The 23,223-nt window shown below is 39.2% G+C and overlaps 1 protein-coding gene across 2 annotated transcripts; it reads left to right on the forward strand.

Moving 5' to 3' along the window:
• The first annotated feature begins 659 nt into the window (after positions 1–659).
• On the forward strand, positions 660–23,041 carry btbd8 (BTB domain containing 8). 2 transcript variants are annotated; one of them, XM_087784510.1, is made up of 19 exons: positions 660–715; positions 1,285–1,403; positions 3,897–4,076; positions 5,137–5,207; positions 6,632–6,743; positions 8,088–8,177; positions 9,162–9,242; positions 9,308–9,404; positions 9,627–9,715; positions 11,535–11,637; positions 12,042–12,224; positions 12,295–12,456; positions 13,990–14,119; positions 14,815–14,876; positions 16,353–16,857; positions 17,372–17,456; positions 18,876–18,979; positions 19,117–20,814; positions 22,231–23,041. In XM_087784510.1, exons 2-19 carry the CDS (start codon positions 1,300–1,302, stop codon positions 22,713–22,715), a joined length of 4,341 nt encoding a protein of 1,446 aa, XP_087640636.1. In that variant the 5' UTR covers positions 660–715; positions 1,285–1,299; the 3' UTR covers positions 22,716–23,041. The 2 variants fall into 2 exon arrangements, with proteins under 2 accessions (XP_087640636.1, XP_087640637.1); XM_087784511.1 differs by lacking the exon at positions 660–715 and adding an exon at positions 724–750.
• The last annotated feature ends 182 nt before the right edge of the window (positions 23,042–23,223 follow it).

Here is a 23,223-nt window from a genome sequence, read left to right on the forward strand (position 1 = left end):
ATACTTCAATATATATTTTTTAATTCACGCATGAAGATTTTCATATTTGGAGGGATGTTTTGAACATTTGTGTGCTTTGTGTTGCTGAGATTTATGAAAAAGATTTTTAAGATTCTTATTATTTTGATCTTGATTTTGATAATACAAGACAGGGCCGGGTCTAGGCAGGGGCAAGAGGGGGCCTGGCCCCCTCAAATAAATGTTGTGCCCGCTCAAACCAGGGCCGGGTCTAGGCAGGGACAAGAGGGGGCCTGGCACAATGCCCCCTCAAGATTTGTGGCTGCCCCCTCATACATGCCTGTCTAGACCCGGCCCTGATACAAGACATTTTTTATTTCAACGTTGCTGTCAATGACAACAATACGAGAGCAGGTAGTAGAGGACAACGACCTCAGTCGATTCCTCTGGGTGCATTCAAGGACACTAGTTCAAAATCAGATGGAAATAGTTGCCAAGATTCTCAAATTAATTTATGAACGTAATTGGGCGGAATAAGAAAGGCTTTACAAATATATATGATTGTGCCTGATCTGAGATCGTGATTTCAACAAAGAGTGACGAAAAGAAAACGGAGAGAAACAGTTAATCGCCCCCGACTGTATATTCGTATTACTTTGAATGCACCATGTGTAGGTGCGGCTACTCGCTATTGCGCATGCGTACAATTTCCCGGCTGCCTCATTGGTACTCAGCAGCAGAAATGTCAACAACGACGGTCAGTGGGTCAGCGTGAAAATTCTTGAACGTCTGGTACTGCTGCTAACATTGACAATCTCATGTTTGATGTATTTCGTGTCGACGCCATCAAGACACATTTTCCAGTGGGTTTAAGGAAGAAGAATGTCAATTTAGCATGTAGCTCGTGTAAGCTAACATCATTGTGCTAGCATCAGCACTGATGTTGCTTTGAAATAATGTCATTTACCAACATGTTTCGTATACGTCTGTCTCAAGGGGAATTTACTTTAAACATGGATTAGACATGGTATTGCGGTCACGAAATGTACAGAACGGTTTCTGTCGATCCTTTTACTTCACACTTTGAACCCATGTATATAATGTTGCTGCTATGTTAATATTATGGTTTTGTCGAATGTGTTTTTGAGATTGAATATGTGCATCTCAGAGAGCAGAATGAAAGTAATTGATAATGAACTGTAGAGTGATTTATTTACTGTGGAACAATAAATACACATTTTCTAGCTGAATACAAATAATACAAATGTTTCTCATTTTTCAAAGTCAATAAATGAGATGAAGATTTATTTTATTTCTGTTCTTCAGACAACGCAATGAACCATGATCACCACAGACGCAGCAAGAGAGTTCCAGGCCAAAGAGCGAAAGTACAGAGAACAACTGAGGAAATGTTTATCATCCGCTTTGGCTGCAGACCTGAACAGGTGAGGCACTTCACTGATGGTTTCTCAAGGGTGAGATTTATGCTAAACCTTAAACACCATCTACATCATTAATAACTTTTCCCTTGAGAAAGTAGTTATCATTATAGTGTAAGAAACTTGAATTCATGCAAATAATTGAATAAGACTCTTTAAAAAAAACATTTGAACTACATTATTAAATATGTAACTCAAAGGAAGTTCAACTTCATTTCAATGACGCATAATGTCAGTATTCATTGATTCTATAATAGTTTATGGTAATTTAATTGATGAACCGTGTTGTAATCATTGTTACTATCGGTATCAAAAAGGAAGACAATATGAGATATTGCTTCCCACACAGTTGTTTAAAACCTGGTCTTCTCATGAATCAAAGTTCAGATTAGCTAGAAAATAGCAGTGTGTGATCCGGACCTGTGTGTTTATGGCTATATTGTAATTAAATTTAATCACCTTAAATTTGTATTAGCTTGGTATTTAGAATAATTTTCTATTTTGTATTTTAATAGATTAAGATGCCAGTGATTAAGACAGGATAATTAACAGACAAGACATGACAACAAGTCAACAAGATATCCGTAAAAATACTTTCAGCCGCAACTGCCAAAATATATTGGCCTGTCATGTGATTGAATTTGATTTAAAGTTAGTCCATTCATTTACTGTGCATCTGTATATCTAAGCTCCTTCATACCTTTGACAAGTGGCTCTGTGGACAGATAACCGTGGGCCTCACCATATCTGAGAATCCTGATACCTTACCTGGAAACTAAATAGGCCACCTGTACCTTTACCTGTCAGGAGGTCATGACCCTAAATGTATGATGTCAAAATTATGGATAAGTAAAGAGATGTTATAATTTCCATTTGAACAAAACTCTCACTGGTTTATATTCATGTTGATGCTGTACAAAAATACTTAATCTGATCATGTAAGGCTGACAGGCGGTCTCCATTTTAGAGCCAGATTAAACTGGTTTATAAATAGATGCTGGCCTCAATTTTGTTTTGTGCCATGCTGGGAATCTATATTTAGATAAATAAGTTCATCTTAAGTGAAGCATAAATGTGTCGAAACATAAAGTAGTATGGGACAAACAGAAGATTCAGCACATTGACATGAGCACTGTGATGGTCCTAAAACTGCTATAAGAGGAAATGTTTAATTTTATGAATACAATGACAAATTGTCTCAATGCTTAATTTAAGGGATTAAGATAAAAACTCACAATGAGACATTGTCTAAAACACTGCAAACAAGACGAATATTAATCAGGGCTTGTGGTTTTCTTTTCCAACCAGAATGAGCCTGATCCTGCCAGGTTTGTTCTATTTCTAGATTAAAGCAAAAGCTTCTGTCATGTTTGTACAAAGCAGACGTAAAAAACTGAAAGAAACGGTAAAACAAATGGCCATCAAAGCTTTTTCTTCTCCTAGGGACAAGTTTTTAGAGCACATGTGACAATCTCCATTACAGTCAACGCAACTGGATATACAGGTTTTGTTTCTGATTAATTAAATGTAGTGAGTGTCAATATTGTAGCATTTACACAGAAAATGAACTGATTATATATTTAACTAATGACCTTTTTGTTCATGATAAATTAAATAAATTAATGGATACAGTTCTTGCTTTCATCCTTATGATAGAAAATGTTTCAAAGACACAAACAGATTTTACATGTAGTTTGGTTTTTTCACATTATATACCTTTGAAGGGTGAATAAAATACTTGAATTATTTGAATACTTGATAATTAAGAAATTACTGGGGTTTTTTGCATGTAGTAATCGGCAACATACTATTACTTAGGTTTTTTTCAAATTACTATTACTTGAAAGCCCCTTCAAACAAAATATTTATAAGTTATGACACAACATATTTTAAGGTCAAATAAATGTAAACAGAAATTAAATGTCTTATTTAATCCCGTATTCTTACAAATTATGTAAAGAAAGTTTTTTGTTTTTTCTTCTACTTCTGTTATGAACTAAAACTGGGCATCTGAAAAAAAGGAACCAGTTACAGTACAAAATAATTTTGAAAGATTTTAACTGTTATTTTCCAAAAGTATATTTCTTTCTTTAATCGAAATGTTCAAATATTTTTTATAAGGACACTGCGATGCTCTCGCACTAAAGCATTCCGACACTTGGATCAAAACACTTGACTTTGCAGTGCACATTATTATAGTTTCCACATGACCGTGCGCCTCCTACTGGACGAGTGTCTCACCAGTTCCACTTTACAGGATGGACACTGGAATTTTCCCTGCCCTCTCGGTATGAAGTGAAGTGATTTTTTAGGTCACCCGCATCAGTCGTCGAGCATTCAGCTAATGATGCTGAAGATGAATCAGACCGCCTTAGGACTGCTCTATTCTGAAGTGGAAAAATAGGCCATCAGATCAATCTTGTATCTCATCCTCCATTGTTTTAAGATATTGTTGCACGTTTCCACTGACAGAATGCGATTTGTTTGCTGTTATGCCAGGTCGCTACAGGAGGAGCAGGAGGCTGACGTATGCCTGTGCGTTGGTTCTGAGTCAGTCCGCGCACACAGAGCAATCCTACTGGCCAGAGCACCTCATGTCCTGCAAGGAGAGACCAGTGGTGACCCCTCCAACATCAATGTGCCTGTCAGTGATGTCCTTGAGCTCAGAAGTTTCGTCAGGTGAGATTAAGACCCATGTATTTTCCTGATTGTCTGACAGGGGGCGCCAACTGAGACAGACTTCAGATTATTAAAAGGACACTCACTTCTATTACATGATATTGGACACTATTTTTTAATGTTGCTTTGAGAATACAATCCTTTATAAATTATCCTGTATCACACGTCACTCTGAAAGGTCGAAAAAAGACCATACTGTCCAGAATAAAGATACATTTCTTCTCTTTCGGTTAGATAAATTATGATTCTGTTGTCATCAATTTAGCTGTGGGGGAACAACAATCTTATATTTTCTCTTCATAATGAAGTCACTTCAGGTTGTTCTGTACTGTTGAATAGTGAGACTGAATTGAACCAGTGGAGGAAGATTAAGAAGCACTCTGTTGTTTTGCGAGCAGAAGGAGGCAAACATGCGTCTAGCGTGAGAATAACAAACAGCTCAGGGTCAGATGAGGAAACAGTCGAGGTCAGTGTAATAAAGAGTAAAACCTGTTAAGATCTGCAGGCAATGTTGTTGTTTTTGGTAGTTTTTATTTAGGCAAAGTTACTAAGTCTCTCTTGGATTTTTCTTTTTTATAGTTAAATTAAATTATATATTTTGCAAAATACTTGCCCCTTGAGTATTTAAAATGTTTTCGAAAAAATAAATGAATTATTTAAAAAGGGCAGCACATTTTAAACATGTATTTTATGTAAAAGCTAGTAGTTAAAATCCCTTGAAACCTTGAATCAGAAGTGACCATTCAAAATCAGGACACGTGGAATGTTTCTAGTGAAACATTAACTGGTCTGTTGCGTCAACGTCTGCCCTTTGAAAGTTTATTCAACAAGTTCTAGCTGATGACGCAGAACTGAATAGATTGTTGCTGCGATCATTCCTGTATGACCACAGTGAACCATATCCAATGTTCAGAGTAAAAGTTCTTTATAAATGTATGGCATAATTGTATTCCAACTTTAATAGGAAGCAGCTCAGAAAGGTCACAGTGTGTCAGTGCACATAAAGCTGTAATTTGAACTCAAACGTGCAAAAGTGTAATTAACTGAGTTTCCCCTGTAGGCAAGTGTACACGGCGGACCAGAGAATGTGTTCAGCTGTGGCAGCTCCTGACGAGGAAGGCTCTGAGCCAGGTTTGACCTCGTCCTCTCTTCTGGATAATTCATACGTGACCTCTTCCAATGGTTAAATCAGACTCGCGCGCCGTCCTCCATACAGGCTTGTATGAGGTCACATGACCCTTTCACCGCCCTGTGCTTTTGTTCATGTGATCAGACCCAAAATCCAATTAAGAGTTAATCGCATTTGCATGTCGGTTATTTATTACTGTACTTGAGTCCAGCGCTAGAGAGAAGCTTCCACAACATCCTTTCTCTGTAGATATTATTTATTATTTTGTTTTTTACCCTGAAGTAAAAACAAAGAAAAACAGTAAAACACAGCTTAATCCTGGTGGTTTTAGGAGTGGACGCAGAATAATATCTCTATTATGTTTAAGAAGTTGTTTAAAGCTATTGAACAGTTAAAGATGGAAAAACAATTTTACATCATGGTTCAACAACTGGTTCTTCCCTCTATTAACAACCTACAATAATGCTCTAACCTCAAGACAACGGATACAGCATTGGTTAACTGTTTTTTAATTTTTTATTCAGTGTTTAATTAGAATCTTTTTTAAAATGAGTACCTTAAAGTTTCACTTCTCTCACCTAAGTTAAAAGTTAATTAATATTTTTAATTAGAAATGATATTCATATAATTTTATTGTATTGCTTTCACTTGTTCAATGTTAAATATCTTCAATAAACTCACTTAAGCCCATCTTAGTTTAGGAGTAATTTATCTTGCTTTTTTTTCATCTCATTTGATTTAATTGTATTTTGTTTAATTAATTTTATTATAAATTGTATTTCAACAACACCACAAAAAATGAAACGTTTTCTAATTCTGATATTAATTAATTAGAAATAAAGGAAAAAAAAAAATTCTTTCTTGATGGAGCCTTGACACAAGAATAAATAATGAGGTTGATGATATCAATACTTTATTAAGTTGAGTTTAATTTAAAAGCTAAAAATGGGTCTCATAACACAACAAGGATCATGTAAAATCATGTCGTAACAGCTGCCCTTTGCAACACACTTTCTCCATTTAAAATATTTGAATGTAGTCTGCGCTGTAGGGATAAACCAGGTCAGACTGGATTAGAGATTAAGGACAATTTCTCTGGTCTGTCTTTAAATTGTCCTATAGAAGTGGGCTGAGAGCAGGTTGAGAATGTATGAAGATAATCCAGATTAAGCAGGTTTTCAGTCACCATGTTTACTTTAATTTCCAGTGCAAAAAACCTCTGTAACAATAATTGTCAACTTGAAGAATTTAACAAACAAAGAGGCACATACTTATCAGTTTCTTTATGGCAGGTTTGGCCAATGCAATTCTAGATTAAGTTTTGCCCACATATGTTAGATAAACCACAGAGTATATTGTAAATAATAATAGCTCTTTCACCTTAATCATCTCACCATTCTTCACCATTCTTGTTGCTCTGATGCAGGAGGAGCTGAACCTGCGTCTGGACTTGGAGCCGACCTTCTGGCTCTGTACAAGAGAGGAGAGAAGTGTGACATGACTGTCCGTGTGGCCGATCAGGTCTTTTCCTGCCACAGGTAATATGTCCCATCGTTTCCTTGTTTTCCTGGTTTCAAACCCTCTATTAAATTACATCCATCCTCTTGTTTGTCGCACGGTTGACAGAAACGGTTGTCAGAGCTCTGTACCTGGAGCAATTAGAAGTGGAGTCAGACCCACACTCGGTTGTTTCAATTGTGTAGTGTCAGTTCCACAGCTGGTTACCATGGAGACTCTGCTCGCAGGATATGCTCACGAAAGCCACTTAACAAAGGTTGACTGTAAAAAACCTTCTCATAGCAATCATAAAAATACATCTTGTAAAGCAGCAATCTTTGACGTGGTTGAGAAAGTGTCTGGCACTTTTTGAATTCCAGCAGAACATACCGTATTATTATTGAGCATTGATTCAACAGCCATGTTCAGGAAATGGAAAAATAGGCACAAAATGCCTTGAAATGGATTTCTATGATCTACTAAAAAATGTATACTAGCATTTAATTGTTGAATCATTTCATTGAATCATTTCCATACTGAAAGTATAAATCAGTTTTTATTGAATTCATTTTATATTGAAAGGTTAATTTCTTTTCAATAATACAATTTAAAAGTCGAATTTATTCCAAGATTATTATTATTCCAATTATTCTACAATATTTTTTATAATTCAATATGTTTTAATTGTAAGTCTTTTTAAATTCAATAAAAATATGTTGGTACCACCTTACCAGACTAATCCCACTGAGCACTGAGCCACTCGTTTGAATTTGAAAAGTTTTAAAAATTACCATTCTTTGCAAATGGCTGAAATGGTATGATTTCTTTGACATCCACCTATTAATTGATGCACTACAAGCTTCTACGTCGTCACAGGATCATCTGTGCATCGCATGTTTAGCTGAGAGTTTGATCAAGTAGCTTGGTTCTCTTCTAGTACTGTCTGATGGCAACATTATTATATTGAATTTAAAAGGCTACAAATAAAAAATATAGAAAATGTATTATTTAATTATTCAACGTAAAACATTAAACTATGCATAAAAACAAAATGCAATACAAACATATTCAACCATTCAATATTCAAATTATTGATTTTTGTTGTTTTGTTTTTTAAACACAATCCATTGGTTAAAAAGTACATTTCAATGATAAAATATTTCAATATACTTCCATATACATTCACTCTATTATTCCAATACCAATAGTCGAGCAAAAGTAATGTCTGGACTTGTCAGTTGACTTGTGTTAAATCTAATCTGACTGTTTTCATTTGAACCGAGATTCAAAGTTCAATTATTGCAGTGCAGGAGGATAGTCTAACTTAGAGTTGAAATATTAAATGGACTGTGAATTTGATTTGCTTGCTTTATTTGGGTTTCTAGGGCAATTCTATGCGCACGTTCTCAGTACTTCCGTGCCATGCTGTGCGGCAGTTGGATGGAGAGCTCCAGACAGGGAATCACTCTACAGGGGTAAGTTAGACACATCATCATCATCATCATGTGATGTTATGCTTAGTCAGTTTAAAACACAGAGTTTAGGTTCATTTATTAAAATAATTTATACAGTGTGAGATAAGAGGTTTCCTTTTGTATCAACTTCCCCATGCCTGGAAAATCTTATTTCCTTGTTCAAATGTATCCAAACTATATATGCCTTATTCTGCTGTTGGTGCTGTAGAGCCGCAGCCTCTTTTCACAGCAGCACAGCAACATCAGTCCCACTTTCCTGGCTTCAGGCAAAGAATAGTCGCTCGCCTCATCATTAGAGATGAGATGGTTACTGGGGGAACACTCAACTGTCAGATTGGAAAGCTTTGACAAGCGGTGGAATCCAGGGAAGTGGCTCTCCTGCTCCAGTCACGCGACTCCGATGTGTTTTTTTTCACTGTGCATTGGTATTGTCAAGAAAAGATTCAGTCAAGCACATAAAATTTGGACTAGCAGCAAGAACTAACTCATCTCAGAGCAGACAATGAATATAAACCATATTCTTCTTGACTATTAGTTCCTTAAAAGTTCATCCACTGTGGGTCATTTGCCAAGTTTGTACCTGAAAATTGAAACGGTGTTAAGGAAACACCTGTTTAAATCTTGTTTCCTGTGCTTCATGTTTTACATCATGGCCGTTTTGGGAAGAAAAGGTTGAGGTGAAGCTCTGTTGTCTTGAGTGTCTTTGGATGGTGGATAGTTGTCTCATTCTGTCGAAGATTGTTTTGGCATGAGAATGAAATTAATCAAAAATTATTATTTTTTTATTTTTTTAAGTGATCACTACTTACTGTTGTATTTTCACGACAATCACTGCAGCCACCTGTGCACGATTACACAAAGACTGCATTAGATCATTAATGGAGAAATAAGCTAATGTTTCATACATATTTTGTGTAAAACCCATTAGGTAAATTAACTCTTACAGACGCTGACTGTTTTTTTTCTTCTTTTTAACCTTCTCAGTTTAGGGCCGGAGGAAATGGAGATTTTACTTGAATTCATGTACGGGGCCATTATAGATCTGCCTAGAGGAGCAAATGTCAGGTACATATTTAACACTATTTTATACATTAATAAATGGTCTAGATTAACACCCTGTTGTTCAACAGCCAAGTGTGGCTGGCAGCAGATATGCTGGGCCTGGAGGGGCTGAAAGATGTGGTGGAGATGGTTCTCAACAGAGAGTACTGCCGCTTCTTCCCGAAGGTGAGTTGAAAGTGATTTGACTTATTATAGGCCAGTCGAAGAAATTAGTCTGTTTTTCTTTCTTTCTTTTTTTTTACCTATTTTCTTTCATGCTTTTATTATGCATATTTATAGCCAGCATATTATACCAGAGGTGACCTCCTCTTTCTTCATACTTAGTTTTTGTGTTATTTTATTCCCTGTTGGCCTTTGATTATCAGCATTTATTTACATTGTTAACAGACGGTTGATGGAGTCCAGAAAACTATCCTGGAATGCCTGTCCCTTACTCACGCTTTAGGCCTTAAAAACCTTGAGATGCTTTGTCGAAGGTAAGTCATCGTTTTATTGGAAGTATTATTTTTAACTTAACTGTTTATTCTTTTAATGCTTTGTATTTGAAACCAAGTCATTGTTTACATGATTAAGCCGCCTAGTAAATGGAAAGTCAAATCAGAAATCAATGATTTGCTACAATAAAGGTTGCCTTGAGAATAAGAAAAGCTTTATGTAATTCTCGTGCTTATCTAAAGCAGCAGTTTGAAGGAAAGCATTCTTTTATTAATAAAAATGTCCTTGGCAAACTCAATTGCATTCCACAATTTCCAAACGCATGAGAGCAAAAATGATTCACAGTTCCTCTCACTGCTCTGCTGTCATGCCCCTAGCTTGAGCCAACCTGTGATCAAATATCAGTTGCCTAGCAACTGAAGTCAAAAGCTCGCTGTCAGGTATGAATCCAATGTGGTATTGAAAGGTGAAATTTTAAAGCCACCAATTACAGATCATATCATGTAACAATGTAAGCGTATGTGTCTCTTCGAGAACCCCATAAGTCAGCTGTTTAAGATCTTTTTCACTTATTTACTTGTTTTTATGGTTGTATACAGATTTTTTTTAAACTTTATTGCACCGCAGGTGCCACAGGAAAAACGCAAGGTCTATCATAGTTCATCAGTTTATCTACTACTGGTTTTCAATGTTTTTCACAGTGTTCCACGATTCTTCAGCAAAAAAATAGGCCTAAAGTCTTAATATATCGCGGAAAACCACCCAATCTGGCACCACCAGCCACCAGTCGCGCACATCTGCTTACATCATCAAAACAAAGAGAAGCATGTAGTTGACAGACTTGACAAAGTATCAAGGATTTCTACTATAATCATTTTAAATAGTTTTATGACAAGGCTGATGAGGAGAGAAAAACTTGACTTGTCTGTTTATTTAAATTTAAAAAAAGAAAATTTGCACTTCAGGACGGTGAACACGTCAGTGCTACTGTGACTGAATACTGCTCTTAACTAAACCTGGTTCTTTATGGTTCAATAAAATGTCCGGGTCACTTTAGTTATTCTAGTTTTATATTCCAACTTTAATGTGAGAGTCACTTATTTTATTGTATTTATTCATTTTATTTCATTGATATTTATTTCCTCCATTCTTTTCTGTACTTTATTCCACAACAACACATAACTTTTTTTGTGTTGTTTTCAAAATACTGACAAACATTTGATCTGATATGACAATGGAATCTGATGAATATCTTTTATGTTAAAACGGATGCCTACTTATATATAACGTTATAAATGTGCTTTGGCTATACTTTTGAAAAAGATGAGCTTGTAGTAACAAATAGATAAAAATAACTTTGAACTAATTCATTCTAGGAGCTGTGAAACTTTTGAATTTTGAACTATGAACTGAATTAGTTCATTTAAAAAAAAAAAACTTTGAATTTCACACTGGATACAGTACCTATTCATCTTTTACACACACAATTTATTTCAAAAACAACCATGTCCTTGTCCACTAAGCTATAAAAAAAAAAAATCAATACCAGGTTGTGTTTCAATTGTTCTGCAGGTACGTGTGAACGACTGCATCACACTGCAGTGAGAAGGAAGAAAGTGTGTGAATCTAGGTCAGGAGGTGCTCTGAGATGCTGATTTAAAGTGCTGCGTGTATACATGCTGCCGCCCAGGTGGGGGCACATGTCCCCCATATATGGCCTTGGATGGTTGTCATGTGACTCCACTTGCCGCAGTTTTTCGTCGAATCTTCTGCATATATATGTGTCTTCTTCTTCCAACTCGCTACCAGAACACATTTGTCTCAGATATTTTGAATGACTAAGCCTGGTTTTTGTTTCAGGTGGGTCGCCGAGCATTTCGTAAAAACCTGGTGCGAGAGAAACTTCTCTCTCTTGTCCCCGGAGCTCCAACGGGAATGTCTGGCCGCAGTAACGCAGACGATGGTGAGCTCATCTCGCTCTCATGGTTGTTTTCCTTCTCATTTCTTTCCTTATTAACCGGGTGTGTCCGCAGGAAGGAAAGTATGATCTAATGAAAGATGGCCTTATTAAATTTGCCGTTATTACAAACAACCTAATTAGGTGTAATGGCTCGGATGCGGCCGGCTCCAGAGCGACCTGTTATTTATGAATCTTTCATCATAAGAAAGGAAGGCTGGTCGCACTGTCAGTTGCTCTTGGCTTCTGTTCACATTCAAAGTGGGCTCAGTGCCATTATACGTTCCAAGGATTCCCCTTCTCTTGGCCAGAAATAAAGCCTGATGAGTGTATTTGCACGGTTTGTTTTGTCTCTCCTGACCCTCCCTTCCTCGTAGCTAGTTGTGTAGCTAATAGTGGATTACATTCAGACTGTGCAGAACGCAGTGACCACGCTCTGTGGCTCTGAGCAATTAATTGGGAGTCTGCCCGAGGTCAAGTGGGCTCAACAGGTCAAAGGTCTGGCCCTGGAACTGCAGGAGGAGAGTTTGCAGGTCGTCGTCAACAACCTCCCCAGCGTCGTCCACACGCAGGCTTTCCAAGAGCTCCGCAGGGTGAGTGGCTGCTGCAGCAGGCTCCTCAGCAAAGCCGACGTCTCACTCTTTTTCTTGCTCTCTGCTGCAGCGAGAAGAGTTCACCAGAGAGCCCACCTTGTTGAAGAAGCTCTGTTCAGCAGTCAAGGAACGTGTGACTGTCGACAACTGCTGTGACCTTTTCGCTGCTGTGGACAACCTTTGTGGCATTAATGGGGCGGTGGACTTGAACCTGGAGCAAAAACAAGAAGAGGTGAAATGGAAAAGATAATTGTTTGTTTTATTTTATGAAGTGATGTTACTGGGCGTTAAGTGTAACTTAGAGTTAATTGTTTCACAATCTTTCACCTGTCTAAAATTTTTCAAAATAGTCACATTATTGGCTATTTATTAATAATATATTTGACAGCAAATATCTATTTATGACAATGTGAGCACTGACTCTAACATTCTTATACCCAACACCTGTTTTAAAATCTAAAATCTATATAAAATATTATATTTACAACCTGTACAAATATGTAAATGAATATACAGATAATTATGTACTGAATTCATTCTATGAATCATAAAATTCCTTAAAATGTAATTATTTGAAAGGAACAAAAATCAATTGCGAACATAAAAGCAATCGTAATAGCAAAACTAACAAACAGCAGATGCGAGCTGCACTTCTGCTTCAACACGGTTCACGTAGCAAGTTATGAATGAGATGTTTGCTTTGGGCAACATGGGAAAGTCCAGGGAGAATTCAATTTTGTCCGGCCAACATGGCTAAAACTGAGATTAGATAACGCACACCTTGTTCTAGACATTATTTGAAATGATGCTTCCATCAATAATTGATTGCATTTATTTATTTATTTCAGTCTTGGTTGACTGTAGAGTTGGTCTTAAATTCAATTTAAAATAGTATTTTTTAAAGGTGTTTAATTTAACTTGCCTTGCGCTGTAGGAGCCGTCTTGTACTTTTGTGCAGGAGTAATAAGAACCAACAGTAAAGGTAACATAAATTCTAACTCTATAAAACGTATTGAGTGTATTTTTGGTATCGGGTGAATGAGTTTTCTTGTCTTTCTGTCCTCTGAGGCGTCTTGTCAGGATGAGTCAGCAGGTATTTACTTTCATCCAGAGGTGTGGAGCGAGTGTTTGCATAATCCTCATTTAAGATTGATGAGAAAGTTTCTACATCCATTTGGTTGAGTTTTTATTGATGCTTAACGTTAAGTAAAACCTCATGTTCCATGACGACCTAAACTAAAGGGTGTGACTAATGGGAAAAGTGGTGGAGAGAATGCAGATGAAGTTCTTTGTCCTGCAAAGCACGTTAAGCCTCTAAGCTGACTTGCTGGGGAAAGTGACCTGGCCGCACATGTGAAAGCGCATCAATCCAGTAAATGCCCTACAGTATGGCACGCTGGATTAGTGCTAGTGCGCGGCTAACATGTGCCAGCACCCTTCGCTAATCTAGCCGAGCACGGCTGCCGAGAGGCGACGTGTGCGGCTGATGCAGTGGACGAAGGCGGGAGTGGCTCCTCCCTGTTTTTATAATCAGCCGTGGAAACAGGAGTGTGCCAGTGACATCACTGAATTGCTAAAGAGAGCCCAAGTGGCTCCTGCAACACTGACGGAGGGGAAAAAAAGGGAGGGAGGAACGCGGGGTTAGTGGGTGGAGGAGGGAGAGGCATTTGTTTCCATGGTGAACGGTTCTTCAAGCAGCTGCTGATTCGCTCGTGATCTGGCGCTCCGTGTTCCATTCTTCTCTCTCTCTCTCCGTGTCCACAAGCCGTTCAGGCAGGAGATCTGTGCACTGCGCGGGCGGCTCTGGACCTTCCTGCTTCAGACCTTTTACGCAGTCCGCCACACGGAGGGATGGAAGAACCTGCCCTCCAAACACAGAGAGAGAATACTAGCAGGTGAGGAAATCAATGTTTCATGGTGCTGGAGCAGCAGTGGGAATTCTATTCTCAGGCAGCCACAGGATGTTGATTCTGCAGTGTGTGTTTGTGCAGATGTGTGTTGTTTTTTTTTCTACTCCAGACCAGGCTGAAACACTGCCTCGCATCATTAGTGATGATGGACTGTTGCTGCTGGAATGTAGATATCGCTGACTGCATACAAAATGAAATTGATCTTTCATGTCGCATACAACAGAATTATTGTTATGACCAACACTTTTTCTTGAATGAATTGGAGGGAGGTAGTGGATCCGTGCCCCAGATACAACGAGCTTGTTTGTGGTGTTTGAGATGAATCCACAAAAAGGACTCTTGTGATGACTGTTGACCTGTTTTATTGTGCTGCATGAGTAATTAAGTAGAGCAGTATCACTGTGTCATGCCAGTCTGGTGCGTGAGTGTAAATGCAGACACGTCAGTGAAATATTAATGCATCATCAGGATTGAGGCTGCAAATGAGGCTGTGGCGCTTTATAAGAACCAGATGTAGATCTCTTATCGATCCACAGTTTGTTTTCTTCTTGTCCAGCAGGCAAGAGCAGGGTGGGACTACAATAGACACACAACCTTATATTATTTAAAAACAACACTGTGAAATCAAATCACTTTTACTGTAATTTGAATGAAGTTAAATTTTAATTCCATTTTGACAGATGCTATTGATACCGGAGATAATCGAAGACTTGGCAAAAAGCCTGTGTTTTCCAGCTCACAGGTAATTACTTCACTCTTTACTGTATGTCTTTGTCTCATTTTCACAACGTTATCCTTGAAAAACGAATAAGATGGTTAACGTTTTTTAGATGAGAACCAAGTTTGTTTATAATCCGTGACGGTAATTACAATGTTTGGCCTCCATGCCACATGGATTTTAATACTCTATCCCAGCAGCAGCAGTAAGAAAATGATCAGCAGGGACTCTTTGATAGTTTGAGATAAACTGATGCTGAGGTGAATCAGCAGTGAAGCGAAGAATCTCAGCAGGAGGGAAACGACTCAATAATCATTTCTTCCTGGGGAATGTGTAATTAGAGTGTAAATGTAATTATCCTTTTAAAATATTTTCTTGAAAGTATGTTATTATAGTTTTACTATGTTATCTTAAAATATTATTTACTAAATCATTTAACACTCGGATGGAAGAAAAATCGAGTTACAGTGTGTATCTCAGAAGGCTGTATTCTTTATTACAATTAATTTAAATATATATTTATATTTATATACATATTCTATGCATAGGACAGAGCACCCAGAAATATTATTTTTTCAATTTGGATAGTTGTCTATTGAAAGGTTGTGTAGATATGATTGAGCAACTGTTTCAAATAACGATTATTAATCAGGTTGAAACTTCTCATGTGACTAACTGACAGAAAAGAAAACGTGGCATGCCCAAAATCTCGAGTTTTGTCAGTACAATGTCATTACTGTTGTATTAGAGCTTATCGTGGTGGAAAAAGTCTTTATTTAAACTCATGAGATTTCTTTTTTCTTGTCATTATATTTGTCCTAACAAATGAACCTGTAGTTAACCTCAATAATCCATACATTAAATTAAATAAAAAGGTGTAGAACAAGGCTGTTCTAATCCCTTTTAAGTGACTGTATACATCCATTTACTCCCTGGATGACTAGGATGACTAATCTGATGAGTGCGTCATTGTCACTCACACCTGCAAACAATCGAGATCCTCTTTTTTCTGCCTTTTACTGCTCGGATTAAATGGCAGCCAACTAATGTCACCTTTTATATTTTATTGAACCTTGTTTCATGACATATTAGGAAAAAATGGATAACCCAGATGACATATGCACAAACATATTTAAGCATGTTTTTGTTTTTAGTGTGCAATAAAATTGATATTATTTAATTTCAAATAGAAAGGTATACTGTACAGGGAGTAGTCAGAACTGAACTGTATCACGATACAGTGTCTTAATTTAAATATGCCACGAGATGGCACTCTCAGCTGTATAATCTTTGGTGGTTCTACTCTACTATTTCAATGAATTATTGCATCATTTTCAGACATGTAGTGCCATCTAGTGGCTATTCAAAATGAAGACACTGTATCATGATGCACAAAGGTGTTTCATGAGGCCTCATCAATCCATCACTAGTCAAAAGCATGTGGAAGACGATTGACTGTGCAACTAATATGTCTGTTCTTTTATTTTTGTTCAACAAAAGACCCTAAAATGCACTTCGTCTGCCCCTGAGAGCCCCCCCGTGCCCCGTCCACAAAGATTATCTGAACGCAGCGTCCACACCACTCGCAGCTCCGCCATGAAGTCCGATAATCTGGGAGCTGCTAGCAAACCGGGGGACAGTCAAACCTCTAAAGCGAAAAGCGTGAAGAAGCCAGGAGAGCGGAGTTTACCGGCGAAGGCGAAGACAACTGGAGCAGCAGTTGTAAACGGATCCGTGTCCAGGCGGGAGGTGGCCGCCACTAATGGTTTACGAAGCTCACATGGAACTAAAGAAGCTGAAAGGAAGCCAAATCCCGGGGCGAGACCCAAGACCTCTCCGCCCAGCTGCTCATCTGCAAGTCAGAAGTCCCAAAAGAGTTCGGTGGGAAGGACGGACGGCAGCGCTGGCACCAGCCATACCGTGCCCAGTGTTTCATCCACGTCAGAGAGTGCCTCGCCAGAGAACGGTGCCAGCAGCCCTCGGAACGATGGCCTCGCCCTTCTAGGTTTACACTCTTTATTGACTTCTTTTTATTTAATCATGTCGGCTGGAAACTATTACAATGTAGGACACGACCGCAGCCAAAGTTTCAGTCGGCAATCAGGCAAATGAACGCTCCGACGGCTCCTGACGCCAAGACAAGGGCGTGTTTGTGTTAAAGGCTGATTCATTTGAAGGAGAAAAAGAGATTTGTTTTGGCAGCCAATTGGCATCACTGTAGATGAACAGAGGTCAACGCCTCATACATCTGTCACAACACACGAGTGACTGATTATACAAGGCTTTTGGAAACGGTTGGTTTTAGTGTAATCCTGAATGAGACCGGAGAACGAGAGAGTTGAACATCAGCTGTAAGTTGAGGTTTTTGCACGAGGAAAGGAAAGTAGCAGCAGCTTCTGTTGAAGACTTTGACATAACAGACTGCTAAAATCAAAATCTAAGTTTTTAAGATACAAATGTATTTGTTTGTTAATCTGAACGGCTGATATCATCTGCTATCTTTCATGTTTTTTCTTTAGGAGCTAAGCCGAAGCAGACCAAAGTGGTGAACAAATCCTCTCTGACAAAACCTCCACTAAAGACTGATTCAACAAAGAGCAGCAGGTCTGTTGGTTTGTAGACACAGAGTTTGAAATGTTCTTGGTTCATTGTTTTTCAATGTGTGTTTGTGACAGCAGTAGGAACAAAATGCACAAACGGTTGCATTTGCAAATAAAGAATTTATATAATTCAGTGAAATCATGAGAGTTGTGCTGATAAAAGCTGGATTATTACGTGTTTGCCATAAAACTATATACATCTAATCAGTGAATCTCGCCTTTGTCTATAGCAGACGAAACTTTGGGGCCACAGTGTATTTTTTTTTTCCATCTCAGAGATAAACTATAAAATCGGACATATAAATGTAAGCATTTTCAAATTTGAACACTTAATATACTGTAGATTGAAAGTATGAATTCATATTTATTTATTATGTATTAAATATGGTATGAATTATATTGCATTTCAAGCTATTTCATTTTCAAAACCTTAACTGAGAGTTCAGTCGTCAACGACGCGTGATCATTTTCAAGCAATTTTTTCAAGCAGTTTTTAGTCCATAATTCATTAAAGATCAGCTCAACACAGACAAACACACACTATTATAGTAACGTTTTCTCAAGATTTACCGTTAACATAAGTAAAGTAATGCACTCAAATAACAAACCTTTCTCATTTTTTTTTTACAATGTGGTCCTTTTCTTCAATCTTTTCCTTCTTAGTAAGTATTTGTTTTATTTTGAATTATTAAAGTTCTTCTCTATCATCCCTTCTTCCTTTCAGCTTAGCAGACCCATAACAGCAGTTACAGTATATATAGTGTGCCCTCTTCCCGCCCCTGCTTTTAAGTCAAGACATCAAATGGTTAAAATATTTCATTTAATTAAACTCGCAGTCTTACTAACCTGACTCTTCAAACAACAAAATCGCTAATCTATAGTGATCTCATTGATGATTGTATTGGTCTCACTCATTGAACTCTTATACTGTAGCATTGAAAAAGTTGAATTTTCTCCAGATCCTTAAACCCAGTGGTCCCCAACCACCAGTCTGGGGACTGGTACCAGTTTGTGAGGCATTTTTTTTTAAATCGTTAATCTTTAATTTAATTTCTAGAAAAAGGGGGTATTTTTCTTAAGTAACATCAAGTTTACTCAAAAGATAATCCAGTAAACTAGTAAAAATGAGTGAAACACAAACTCTGTGTGATTATTTGTCTTTATTTGAAGCTCGCTCCGTGAATTTATGTCGACATTAAACTTGTTTGTGGTTAAAAAAAAGTTTGGGGGGTTTTGTTCTTGGCAAAACGACTCATTGTTGACACCTCCCAGCTGGTGTTCACAATTAATTCATGATTTATCTTCCCGGAGGCGAGTCTTGTGTTTGTTTGTGAGATTATGAGCACCAAAGGAGTTGATTAAGGACTCATGTTGCTGAAAATAAATTCCGTGGCATGTTTTAATTGATGTTTTGGTTTCACAGTTCCACAAGTAAGACGAGTGCAAGAGAAGCAGCCAAAGTAAAGTCTGGAGCAGCAACATCCACACGGGTGGACACAAAGGGAAGAGGAGCTCCAGACAGCCAAGGTGAATTTGCTTCATCCAATTAATCATCTGCACTTTAAGTGATAGCAATGCTGCTAACTATTGTGTTTATACTCTTGGATGGACAACACAAAGAGTTTTTTAATTCATTTAATTAATTCCTACTATAATTTTTGCAGCGAAAAGGCCTGGATCCTCCCTGAAGAAGCCTCCTTCACCGAGCAAGGATAGTTCAAAATCCAGCACCACAGATAAAACCGCCTTAGAAACTAAGAATAAAACAAAGCCACTATCTACTGTTGCTTCCACAAGACCTGCTAAAGCCTCTTCAGCGCCTCCAAAACAAGCAGTTGCTACCAGGTCAGGACCTAAGCCTAAAACGACTCGAGAATTATCAACTGAGAAAGCTCCGCTGAAAACCGGAGGAACGACCAAAAGCGCTGCAGCTAGTGGATCAAAAAATGCAGGATTGAAAGGAAAAGAAGCTCCTAGTGTTAAAAATAAAGACTCTAAAGAAGCTAAAAAGACAGAGGAGGTTGTAGAGCCAGCTCCTTCTGCTCTTACAAATCCCGGAGAGGACCGATTGGAAGAAACAACTGCTAATGAAAGAGCAGAAGCGACAGAAACAAAAACAAATGAGAATTTAGAAGATAAGGCTTTCATTCCAGTGGCTGATGAATCCGACAACAACGTCGCTTGTAAAGAGTCCAAAGAAGATGAAGAGAAGACCCTGAGCAGCGTCGTCGCCGCTCATGTGACTCAAATTCCAGCCGCAAGTTCTCCAAACTCCCAGAAAGATTCCGATCGGCTCATCCCAGGAAGCAGCGGGACCCCTCTGGAAGACTCGTGGACCGGCGCCCAGCATCAGATCAGCCCCGAGTCTGAGACGGCGAGCACGCACACCACCTCCTCCGACGACATCAAGCCGCGCTCCGAGGACTACGACGCCGGCGGCTCACAAGACGACGACTTCTCCGCCGACAGAGGCGTGTCCAAGTGCGGCACCATGCGCTGCCACGACTTCCTGGGACGCAGCAGCAGCGACACCAGCACGCCAGAGGAGCTGAAGATGTACGAAGGCGGGCTGAAGGTGGAGGTGCGGATGCGTGGCCGGGAGGCGGAGACCACCAGTGAGGACGAGGGAGCCAGAAGAAGACCTCGTTCTTGGTATCAAAGAGAGGAAGCTCCCGTTAAAGGAGAGCAGCCGGTGACCGTCGACGGTGTTCAGGACCAACACATCTCGTCCGACGACGACGATGAGGAAGAGACGGAAGAAGAGAGGTCGGAAGTTGAGGTGGTCCCTAGTCAAGGCCCCGTGACGCCAACCGAGCCCTCGCCGCCATTCCAGGGGATCATCAACCTGGCCTTCGATGACGACGCAGCAGACCAGGAGAACGAGACGAAGGAGTTTCAGTCGACGCAAACCTTCCGACGCTCCGTGCTGCTCTCAGTGGACGAGTGCGAGGAGTTGGGATCGGAAGAAGGCGGCGTCCAGACGCCCCCCGGCCACGGAACCGCCACTCCCTGCGACGTCTTTGAGTCTGACCCCACGGCCGTGAAGTCCCAAGCCGCTCCTCTAGCAACTCCCCCGCCGAGCCAGAGTGAAGACGTGAACAAGGAGGGAGCCGAGGAGTCGTTGATCTTCCTCACTGAGGTGGAGAACAACCACGTCAACGACCTGCAAACCGTCGAAACGACCAACCTCCCTCCGCAGGAGCGACCCAGTCACCTGGACCTGCGGCACACAGAGCCCTACAGCAACGGAGGACTGCCGAAAGGGCCCCACACAGAAAACAAGAAAGCCGATTTACATCTTGATTTAAACGAGCCTGAGTTGGCAGGAGACTCTCCTGGTAATGACGCACAGTCCCCGACAGGTAATGTATCTTCTCTGGACTCTTCCTAGACCCCAAACCCATATTCTTCCCCCGCATCATTGAAGTGTTCCCCTGCAAGGTTCCTTCTGCTCCGATCCTTGAATCCCAACAATCTTAACCGGAGAAGGATATAACTACTAGAACTAGCTCAGTATCTAGTCGTAAGAGTTCAAATTCAAATTCACTCCTCATCAAAGCTCTCATCCCATAGATTTGAATTTGCAACCTGAATATCCTCTCAACTGTAGATAGGACTGCAGGTGCTCAGACACATGTCTTATAACTGGGTAAAAAAAGGGAGAAGTTCACATTTAAATGTAAAAAAAAAGAAGCTTGTGATTATATTATGTACATAAAGAAAATTATATTTTTGTTATTTGATTTATGCAGCGGAAAAGTCTTTTTAGCCTTAACTCAAGGTTCAAGTTTCTGTGTATAGCATTGTGACTCTTAACATTCCTGCATGATTGGATTAAAAAAAAAGATGATCAATCCCTTTAAATCGGTCTCAGGCAACGAAACGACGTGGTAACATATCACTTTAGCATTTCAACAGCAGACGTTTACTGGCATCACTTTAAAAAACGAGCTCTCATTCTGCTGCTACTTTTTTAAATAGATGAATGTTAGAAAATGCTATATATAGCAACTTGAGCAACGGCTTTGATTGTGACCTCCATGTTATATAAAATAATAGAAATAATGAGTAATATCAGATGTGCTTGAAGGCTCTTCCCTTGCATCTCCCTCATATTTATTTCTGTATGTGAAATCTTAATTTTTTTTGGTTTGTTTTATTTTTGCACTCATGCATGCCATCTTTGGTTTTTCCTTTACATGCATCTGTTTTGTTTCACTTGATTTCTTTCATCATATCCAGTTGAAACATGTCTGTAGTTGTCGATATTGAAGGACCTTCTTTTTTTTGTTGTTGTTTTGATGTTTGTGTTTGTGTCAGAACCCCTTTGTTAGATTGTGGGATTGTTAAGCAGCTGTGATCGTCCTCTTGTGTGTCTCTTTTCTTCACTTGTCAGATTAAAAAAAAGATGTTATATATATCCAGCTGCATTTCCTTTCTTATAGTTTTTCGTTTGACACTTTAAAATGGTGAATCAAACCAAATTGTTGTTGTTGAAAAAAATGGGCTTGCAGTTTTTTTCCTTGTGACGGTGGTGTTCAGTGAAATGAAGCACGCAGTGAATATTTTAGTCACTTTATGAACAAGTGGTCAAAAGAGATGCAGAAAGAAAAGTGTGTTTACCTTCAATGCAACTGTGAGACTCCAGTATTATATCATCGACAGTTGCGTTGAGGGTAGAGTGTCCGATTTCCTGTGTCGTTGTCGCAGCGGCTTCTCTGTCAAAAGTTCTCCAGTCAACCAGATTGTCATTCTGCAGTATTGTCAATTGTTTTTAGGCGACATGGGTTGTGAGGGACTGGATCACACCGGCAAACTTGACCGCACGCCATCCAAAGCCCTGTCTCCCATTTACGAGCTGGACGTGGCGGAGGCGTTTGACAAGGACAGTGTTGCTCAACATCAGGATGAGGAGCAGAGAGACGGGGATGATGACAAGAGCAGTGAGTTTGCCGAGCGGGACTGGAGCCTGCTCAGGCAGCTCCTCTCGGATCACGAGTCCACTCTGGGAGTCATAAACCCCGTGCCCGAGGAGCTCAACCTGGCCCAGTACCTCATCAAGCAGACGCTGTCGCTGTCTCGGGAATGCGTTGACTCTCAGGATTTCATGTCACCGGAGAAGGAGAGTTTCAAACGCTGGGCGGAGCTCATCTCGCCCATGGAGGACTCGTCCACCAGCATCACTGTGACCAGCTTCTCTCCTGAAGACGCCGCCTCCCCGCAGGGAGAGTGGACTATCGTGGAACTCGAGACTCACCATTGACCTACAACCCCGTTTCTCCGTGGACCTGTGACTTCCTCATTAATTTATTGAAAACTAAAAACCTGTGTATATGTTTTGGCACTGCGATTTATACAGCATATTGTTTGCATTCCTTTTCCGTTTGCCATTGGAGTCGATGCATGCTGAGAATTGTTTGATAAGTGTTGCTTAAGAAACTTGAAATATTATAAGAAATGAAAAATGCTGAGCGTTTTCTCATGTCAGTCTTTTTTTTTTTTTAAGAAAAAATAGACTTGGTTTTTTGGAAGAGAAATAACACTGCCCAACTGCTTTAAGTTACAATAAAGGATTGTGATCAGATGAGACGCTGTGATATTGTTCTTTCGTGTGACCCTGAGGTAAATCTTCTCTAACACTTTTGAAATAGGCATAAAATACAGTCCAAATAAATAAAGTTATTCAGTAAAATCTAAATTAACTTTATACTTTCAGAAATAATTATTTACTATTGTCTCCCACGTTTAAAATGTTCCTTTTTTTGATAATG

Source organism: Callionymus lyra, chromosome 2 (assembly GCF_982586985.1).
Source record: "Callionymus lyra chromosome 2, fCalLyr1.hap1.1, whole genome shotgun sequence".
Taxonomy (NCBI): domain Eukaryota; kingdom Metazoa; phylum Chordata; class Actinopteri; order Syngnathiformes; family Callionymidae; genus Callionymus; species Callionymus lyra.